This window comes from Sinocyclocheilus rhinocerous, unplaced genomic scaffold (genome assembly GCF_001515625.1).
Source record: "Sinocyclocheilus rhinocerous isolate Xijiao unplaced genomic scaffold, SAMN03320098_v1.1 scaffold4140, whole genome shotgun sequence".
Taxonomy (NCBI): Eukaryota; Metazoa; Chordata; class Actinopteri; order Cypriniformes; family Cyprinidae; genus Sinocyclocheilus; species Sinocyclocheilus rhinocerous.
In genome coordinates this window covers 150,510-160,094 of record NW_015661995.1, presented here as the reverse complement: position 1 = coordinate 160,094, position 9,585 = coordinate 150,510, and the positions used below count along the sequence as shown (strand labels likewise).

Here is a 9,585-nt window from a genome sequence, read left to right as displayed (position 1 = left end):
ATTATATATATATATATATATATATATATATATATATATAGAAATAGCGGCGTATCTGATCCTGTGATGTATGAACTGATTCAGCTCCAGTTCCTACAACAGTCAATGAACTGAGGAAACGGTTCGACTCGGACCAAAGACTGATGAGCCGCTGATATGAGCGTGTGAACCGAATACTTCGAAATTATCGCTTTTATGGTTTCTCATTGTTTATGTAAAGAGGTGAGCTGATGAAGTCTAGTTTATTCACTTTATATGCTAAATTAGACATGAAAAACATCCACGTTTCATCATTATTGGGTGCTTTAAAGGCACAATATGCAAGTTTTCGCCACTAGAGGTTGCATTTTCAAAACACTAACAAAGGGGAAGCTTGATGAAGGAGGATGTTCTCGGATGAGGTAATGAATTATTACCTTTTTTTTTATTATTATCTGTACTTTCCACAGTTAATCAAACAGCGAATAAATTATACAGCGAATGCGAGCAAAGAACATTTACATTGTCAAAGAACATTATGACTGACTTCAGTCACTTTCAAAAAACTACCCTTATAATCAGCAAAGCTGTCTATACACGGTTTTATGAATGAATCTCTTACTTACATCATACGTACATCTGCACTTTGTTGTTTATGATGAGAGAATTCGCGTTAGAGCTGAATTCAGTCGGTGAGCGCCTGCAGTGAGCAAAAAATTCATCTGAACGCCACTGATTGGCCATTGCATTCATAACCTCAACAGACTCATGTGTGATTGGTTATAATGCGCAACACTGTAAAAACGCATAAATCATAGCGCAACATTGAGCAGATCTAAATTTAATGCTGCAGTAAACACTTTTCATTTAATTTTCACTTTATTCGCGACAGCCGTAATGTATTTAGTTTAACTGTACAGCAGCATGTGTGCGCGTGTGTTGCCATAGTTTCTACAAGCGGAAACTGAGGATAGTGCGGATATCACGTCATTGATAGGCGACAATGACCAGGGACGAGCCATTATTAAAATTGGAATATCTCTGGATTTACAAATCCTTGGGAACTTTTGGGATAACATAAATACACAACTGCATGAAATATACCACACTGTCCAAGTAGTTTTTGGATATTTGACTACGAAAATCTTACATACTGTGCCTTTAATAATATAATTGCATACAAGTTTCATCATTATGTGAACTGAACCGGCTCATTGAGTCGAACTGTCTGAAAGAACCAGGTCACGGAAAATAATCAGACTTCCCTGTTTGCATGAGGCTCTGGATTACAGGTAATAATGTTGTAAATAATGTTCAGTTTCTTGCACAGACCGATTGTTTCGCTTCATAAGACCTCAACATATCATCAGGAGCCACAGGGACTCTTTTTGCGTTTCCTGATATGCTTTTTTTTATTTTCAAAAAGGGCAGCTGCTGACTTGAATTTATGAATCACCAAGAAGCACGGTTTCAGCTAAAAATCTCCTTCACTGATTTCACTACTGAAGAACAACTAAGTCACCTACACCTAGGATGGCCTGAGGGTGAGTAAATGAGTAAATGCTCTTTTTTGGGGGGGTGAACTATCCCTTTAATTGAGCGACACACTTGATAACAACAGCTCACACATCCTTAAAACAACAATCACCATATTATCGTAGACTGCATATATCGCACACCCCCATTGTTAGGCAGTCTGTTAAAATGACATGGATCATGATTTGAGAGGTTGGTCATATGATCCTCCACTAAGCCATTTCCATCCATAAATTGACTGAAATCCAGTCATTATTCTTTTATCCAGTGTGCAAGCCAAAGACAGCTACAGCAAGGAACTAATAACTCTATGTGGTGTTGGATAATGGGAGACAACAACAAAAGTCAAATATAGCGTCAATAACTAGCTGCTGAATTACTGATTGAGCTGTGAGATTCATCTGTGAGGGTCTTTGGTATGATTTCCAACGCATGCACACTTACAATTCACACGCACACACCATGAAAACTGCATATTGATTGCATTGAAGTACTATTGCGTGTCACATTTGCTTATTTTAGGGGTTTAAGAAAGCAACATAAATGCAATCAATAATGAACTTTTAGCATGATGACAGTGAAAGTATTGTGAATATGATTGCAGATAATGAAAGTCAGCTCTCCTACACTCAGAGGGACATGAACCAGTCTCCTGGACGAACCGTCAGATGCTCAGAATTACCCAGACGGGGATATGTGAGAGTCTTGATATATGTGAGAAACATTAGTCTGCTAAATGCCACGACAGAACAATCAGAACAAGTATTTCAGAGAGATCTGTGTTCCCGTTGAACTGAATCTCACAACAGCATCTGCTGATCTTGATCGCTGAACATGACACTTTCACTATCACTGACACAGAAAACAATGATCTTGACACACATTTACTGCGGTAACCAACCACCAAAACACTAGTCACGGTTTCATTTAAGTGACATCAGTGTGATATTTCATAACATTGCTGCCATTTTTATAACAGAAACTCTAATAACTCTAGTGTTTTGGTGCAAATTCTGCGTACCAAGGCATACCATATTATTTCCTTTATAGTTACAGCATCACACACAGTGTCAGGTGAAATACGGGCCTACAATAAACCACAGGAAGATCAGCTCAGACACAATGAAAGCACGGCAGGGCTTCACTAGGACCAAACCTGAAGAGATTTAGCACGAATACCGTGCTGACAGACAGTACTGTCGTTACGACATGTGTAGCACACTTTATCGCTTCACTGCGAGCACAGCTAACACCAGCAGCTAACCAGCAGCACGCTAGTCTCCTCAGCTTCACGGAGACCCAGCACAGCAGCCCATGATGAGCCGAAGCTGTCGTGTATCTCACATACAGCACAACACGCTGCGATAGACCTGCGGATCGCCCGAGCCGAGCCGCCAGCTAGCATGGGTTAGCAGGTTCACTCGGCAGCGCCACTAACTAACTAACTAACTAACTAACCAGGGCTGCTAGCACTCACTCGGGTGGGCTTTACTAACCACTCTGGTCTGGGAGGAAGGTGTTATAATCAGACGCTCAGCTCCACAGACACAACAAAACCCGACGAGCTAGCCGAGCAAACAGCGACTCACCTGCTCGCGTGGAGTCGCATACTCCTAGATCGAGCATTAGATTGATGTTTTCTGGCGATAGATGGACACAATGAGAGAGAGAGAGAGCGCTTCCTTGTTTCTCCGCTCGACTTTCCTGCTCTTATCAGGCTCCTCTCACAGGTTTACACGAGCGACGCGATGATTGCAGCTCCTGCTCTCGCCTCTCGCTGTGTTTCTCCGAGGCTCTTCAAATATGACACTCACAGGGCTCTTCGGGTCGTCTGCGCGTCTGGAAGATCCTCATCTGGGACCCAGAGGGCCGATATTCCAGGCGCGTATGATTCCCAAACGCTGAAAGAGAGCACGGATACACGGATAAACGTGCCTTTGTTCGCTCTTCGCTATTGTGCTCCTCTGCTGTAGGTGTATGTTATCGAGACTAACGCATCTGCTGTCCCCGCGAGCCGGGCTGCTAGCACTCACTCGGGTGGGCTTTACTAACCACTCTGGTCTGGGAGGAAGGTGTTATAATCAGACGCTCAGCTCCACAGACACAACAAAACCCGACGAGCTAGTCGAGCAAACAGCGACTCACCTGCTCGCGTGGAGTCGCATACTCCTAGATCGAGCATTAGATTGATGTTTTCTGGCGATAGATGGACACAATGAGAGAGAGAGAGAGCGCTTCCTTGTTTCTCCGCTCGACTTTCCTGCTCTTATCAGGCTCCTCTCACAGGTTTACACGAGCGACGCGATGATTGCAGCTCCTGCTCTCGCCTCTCGCTGTGTTTCTCCGAGGCTCTTCAAATATGACACTCACAGGGCTCTTCGGGTCGTCTGCGCGTCTGGAAGATCCTCATCTGGGACCCAGAGGGCCGATATTCCAGGCGCGTATGATTCCCAAACGTTGAAAGAGAGCACGGATACACGGATAAACGTGCCTTTGTTCGCTCTTCGCTATTGTGCTCCTCTGCTGTAGGTGTATGTTATCGAGACTAACGAATCTGCTGTCCCCGCGAGCCGCATCAGCTCTCACATCGCACTCTGCTCCTGCTCCAGGAAATCAAATAAATAAATAAACAAATATGGTAAATAAAAAATATGGAGAGTTAAAAAAAATAAATAAAAATATGAAAGCTCCTCCCGGTCTATTCGTCACAGCCGAAAGGCATCATGGGAAATGTGGTCCATTAGTGCCCTACCCCAAAACATTCCTGTTAGTTATAATATTGCTGATTTTTTTATAGCACAATGCTTCAGATGTCATATCAGTTAGATAAATAAAAATACAAAGTAGTGCTGTCAAACGATTAGTCGCATCCAAAATAAAAGTTTTTGTTTGTGTACACTGTGCATATTTATTATATGCACAGTATATAATACAAACACATGCATGTATATATTTAAGAAAAAATATGTTTATATATTAAATATATGTATATAAAATATAAGAATATAAATGTCAAAATATATACTGTGTTTGTCTATATATACACAGTAAATATACACAGCACACACACATATATTATGTCAATAAAAACTTTTATGTTGGATACGATTAATCGTTTGACAGCACGAAACAGTATATATTTTGAAAATATGTACAAGTATATATTTATATTCATTTAATTTATATTATATATAAATATATTTATTAAATAAACATAACACATTTTTCTGAAATCAACATTAAACTTTTATTTTGGATGCGACTAATCGTTTGACAGCACTCGTGTTTTTAAATCAATACAGACAGCAGCAACATCAAGAATAATATCAACAATCACAATCAGACTAAAGTGGTTCGCTGGTCTCGAAGCAGAGTTTGAGTCAGATGTGTGACTGAGCGGCTAGCATTAGCAGCTAACACACACACACACACACCGGCTCCCTCTGCTGCTGCTGTGAAACACATCGCGCATCCGCACAGTCCCCTGTAACACACACCAGCGGCGTCAGATCAGGGCTAGACGGGCTCAGGCGTGTGTTTAGCGCAGAACAGAGCGAAGATGATCAAGCTTTTCTCGCTGAAGCAGCAGAAGAAGGACGAGGAGTCTGCCGGAGGAACGAGAGCTGGAGCCGGCGGAAAGAAGGCGAGCGCGGCCCAGCTGCGGATACAGAAGGGTACGAGAACCACCACCACCACCACAAACCTTCATTTATCACACACACACACACACACTCAGTGCAGCTCGGTCGTGCTTTCAGTCCAGACAGTTCACAGACATGTTCTCGTAACGATGAGGAGTGAAGGAGGAGAGCGAAACTAGCATTAGCAGCCGCGCTAACATGTATTAGCGCACTCTTTAGTTAGTCTGCGCTGCTTCATTGTTATTATATAACGTTACTCGATGTTTGGACACCTCAGAGCAGTCGCAGGGAGTGCAGCTCCTGTCTAAAGTCACACATCACGGGAGAAACGCTCGTTTTCTGACAGAGCAAACATCGAGGCCTAGAGTTTGATGTGCGAGTATCAGCCTCCGGTCCATCTGTATTTAGCGTCCCACCTGGACGGACAGATGTGGGCCTGCTGTGGCTTCTGTGTCCTTTTGTAACACACATTCATCTGCTGACTGGAGCAATAAACCTGCTCTTCTGGAGCACAACACCCTTATGACTCAAACATTAACATAAGCTCAAGGGATAGTTGACCCGAAAATGACCACCCTCTCAGCATTTACTCTACCTTTCGTTTATCTTCAAAACACAAACTGAGGGTGTTTTAATGAAACACGAGAGATGTCTGTCCCTCCATGTCTTTCTGACACGAATCCTTATGAATTGGGCGGTTTTCTTCAGACACACTGGTTTTATATGAAGAACACATGGTTCACATGTAAACATTGAGCTCATGGTGCAGAAGGTCAGTTTGTTGATCATGTGTCGATCAGAGTTTATTTCTGAATAAATCCTACATTACATCTGTTCTTATAAAGCGGCCGTGTCTCAAGCATGTGTTCTGAAGCGTTGAAGCTGTGGTGGACTGGAGAGATAGTTGGTTTGCTCATAAAGCTCATCTCTCAGACGGATGCTGATGATACTCCTTCTGAAATTGTGTTTAGGAATAACTGAATTAAGTAGTTAGCAAGTCATTAAATGTGACAATGTATGATATAAAACATAAAATGTATTTAAATAGGCCTTCATAAAATGTTTTTGTGTGTGTGTGCAAGGTTTGAATTTACTCATATTTATGTAAGTTCAGAAAAGCCCAACAGTGTCATTATTGAGCTGGAGGCAGGTCACTGTTGGTTCAGTTCAGATCACGATTTCTGCTCTTCTCAGTTTATTAAGCAGAATTCTCTGTGGGACATTATTTATCCTGAAAATGATCCATTTTTAGTTGCTAATTATATTATTGCATTTGTTGCGTTGCATTAGTAACAAGCCTCCTCAAGCATTGCGGTTGCCAGATGTCAAGACTTTAAATCCCTCAATCAGAGTTTTTTCTTAAATCGATGCATTAATAATGGTGTGATGATCAGAACACAAAGGCTGCGATTTAATGAAATAAATATATGCACTGCACGTTTTACAGTGTTTTGGGTGCGCAGCCACTTTGAATGAGCAAGACTCTCACGAAACAGCATGTGTGAAGCACACCACTGTGCTTTTATGCAACACATTCACAGTTTGTATCAGAAAAAATAGCAATTAGAGTTTCTTGACTCATGCAGCGCTACTGTAAACAAAGTAGCACTTGCTTAGCATTTTGAATGTGAATTATTGATCAGTTGGCCTTCAGTTTTTTAATTCCAGGTGGCCATTAATTAACACATTTGCAGATATTAAGGAGATATTCTAGGTTCACACACTTGTTTCTCTGAAAAGCAACACTACATCAGTTATTCTGCTGGGAAATGTGCGTTCAGTGCCGGCATGTCTGTTTTTGTTTTGGTCTGTGACTCCGCCCACTGACAGTTTAGCCAATAGTATTTCTACACCCCGGGTTGCCAGTTGGTGGAAAACACAGCGTATTGCAGCCAGCAAACAAACATGGTCAGAGATCACAGATTCTACCCGACCTAAAAAGCCTCGGCATCCATCGATAAACAACACTCTCCAATATCCTGAATTTGGACTGCAGTACTCGCTTCAACCACTAGCTGTCTTACGTTGCAGCATAACGGGCTGAAATATTGCTGAGATCCACTCTTTTCATAAACAAACGCGCATGTAAACACAACGGGCTTTATCACAATCAGCAAAAAGTTCATGTCCATATTCTGTAAGCTAGGTCAATAATGTACTGATCTACCAAACACCTCCGCTTTAATGTGAACGCACTGGAAGTGGATTGATTTGAAACATGAACACGAGGGCTTCTGCGGCTCTCAGAAATTCTGATTCACTCTTCTGCTAATTAAAATGATTTAAAAAAGCACTTAAATCAGCGCAACAGCCAATCTACTGAGCAGAAATCCCACCGTCAGGCAAGGGTCATGTCTCCAGTCTGAACGATTGGGCTCTCTGATCAGATTTAACAGCAATCATCACAAACCCTTCATAATGAACGCTCCGTCGTTAGCATCATGTGTGTGTGAAAGTGAAAGTAATGCTGCTGCTGTTTGTTCTGTGTCAGACATCAATGAGCTGAACCTGCCAAAGACGTGTGAGATGGTGTTCCCCGACCAGGACGACCTGCTCAACTTCAAGCTCATCATCTCCCCAGACGAGGTCTGCAGGCTTCCCTCTCTCTGAGCGTCTCTGAGCCGAAGTGTTTGTCCCGCAGAGCATACGGCATCGACCGGGACTGAATGAACGGAGCACAGATCACTCAGGCTTAGGGTTGGGGATTCCAGAATCACAGACTTGTTGTAAAATTCAAATATCAATTCCACCTATCGATTCCTGTGTGCACATGTGTTTGCTGTTAGAATGCATTTGTCTTTGAATCATTCGTTCTAGAGATTCATTCAAAAGCACGGATTCATCCAGTAATGAATCGAGTAAATCTCGAGCGAGTCATTGAATCATTCCATTCACACATTCCATCAGATTTTGTTTAGTTGTCTAATATTTTTCCTTCAGAATTGTGAGAGAACTACAACCTCCATTAAAAAAGAATGGTGCAGCTCTATTTTGCACACAAACAGCTCTTAATCGAGTCCAGTTTTTTGTGTAGCCTGCTATTTTTTTGTTCATGGTATTCAGCAGCAGTTAAATGTTTAGCAAAGTAAATCTGTTTTGATAGCACATTGGAATGGATAAGTGGAGTTGATCAAGTCTGTGATGCTGTGGTTATTCAGGCGTCGCAGCAGCCTGCGGATCTGTGCTGTTGCTCATGCAGAGTCCTCTCATAGCAGCATGTTACTCCGTCTCATGTAGTTCATGAGCATTCATCATTTTCTGTGTTGTTCTTTTGCAGGGTTTCTATAAAGGTGGGAAATTTGTCTTCAGTTTTAAGGTAAACGGCACCTCAGGTTCAGTGGACACTCAACTAAAGACCCACGGCAGATCAGTATCTAACAGTGTAATCATGTAAGAGTGAGCAGATCAGAAGCTGTACTTCCAGATGTCACAGCAGTGCAGGAAAACACGCACAAGCACATCTGGAACAGCTGTTTTCACAATGCAGTCAACAGTTAGCTTGTGTTATGACACACCGAAGCTTAAACCTGTTATGGCAAAATAACGTAAAGGATTTGTCATCAATGTAATGTTTTTTCACCCATTATTAGCCAAGCTGTGTACATTTCTTTTCAAGTCTTTTCTTTAACAAGCTTCTTATCTTGCTAGTTACAGTTTGTTTTGTACATGTTTGTTTATTTCTTTGTCATTTTCAGATGTATGCTCCGTCAGAGCTGACACGTTTGGTCACAGCATTGTTCTTGCTTTAAATAGGATGCTTGTACTGAAAAGTAACCAGTTGTAGTGGTTGTGAATGATGTTTTAAAAGCGTGTGCGATTACTCTTCAGCAGTGAGTAAAGTTGAGGTGTTTTTCTTTCAGGTAGGACAGGGATACCCTCACGACCCTCCGAAAGTCAAATGTGAAACGATGGTCTATCACCCCAACATTGACCTCGAAGGCAACGTCTGTCTAAATATTCTGAGGTATTGTGTGCACTCTTACACACTGGTGTTACGATGTAATAGCTAGGATTGTCATGTCAATGCTCAACACAAACGGATGTCTGTGCCGGTTCTGTGGAAAGGATAGTGGAGTCATGGTAATGGGACGTACAGTCCAGGGCTCGTGTTCTTAAAGACTCTAAGAATCCTCTCGGAGAGCTCCTAATGGAGCTTAAACATTTCTACGTAGGAGTCCTAGCTTAAGAGCGATTCAAGACCAATCTGAGAGCAAGCCAAAAACTTTCATCTTAGTGAGGAGGCGGGGCTGACCCCTTTGCTAGCTATGACACAGTCTTATAAAGACTGTGATTGGCTGGTTGTTCAAGAAGGAAAAAAAGAGTGCTTTAGGGTTTAGTATAAGCCTTCATTTTGAAATTACAGGTGTAATTTTTCCTGTTTTACCGTACTCTCTCTCACACACACATTATATATATATATATATATATA

At 41.9% G+C, this 9,585-nt stretch overlaps 1 protein-coding gene and 1 pseudogene across 1 annotated transcript in view; one reads left to right on the top strand and one right to left on the bottom strand.

Moving 5' to 3' along the window:
- The window catches only part of LOC107727141 (F-box/LRR-repeat protein 19-like), a 19,849-nt pseudogene extending 16,332 nt beyond the window's left edge, over nucleotides 1-3,517 (bottom strand).
- Nucleotides 3,518-4,814: 1,297 nt separating this feature from the next.
- Nucleotides 4,815-9,585, top strand: part of LOC107727148 (NEDD8-conjugating enzyme Ubc12) — a 14,725-nt gene continuing 9,954 nt past the window's right edge. Inside the window, exons 1-4 of the mRNA XM_016536932.1 lie at nucleotides 4,815-5,189; nucleotides 7,648-7,742; nucleotides 8,434-8,472; nucleotides 9,017-9,120. Of these exons, the coding sequence (XP_016392418.1) occupies nucleotides 5,075-5,189; nucleotides 7,648-7,742; nucleotides 8,434-8,472; nucleotides 9,017-9,120 (353 nt within the window). The 5' untranslated portion in view covers nucleotides 4,815-5,074. The remainder of the gene's footprint in view (nucleotides 5,190-7,647; nucleotides 7,743-8,433; nucleotides 8,473-9,016; nucleotides 9,121-9,585) is intronic.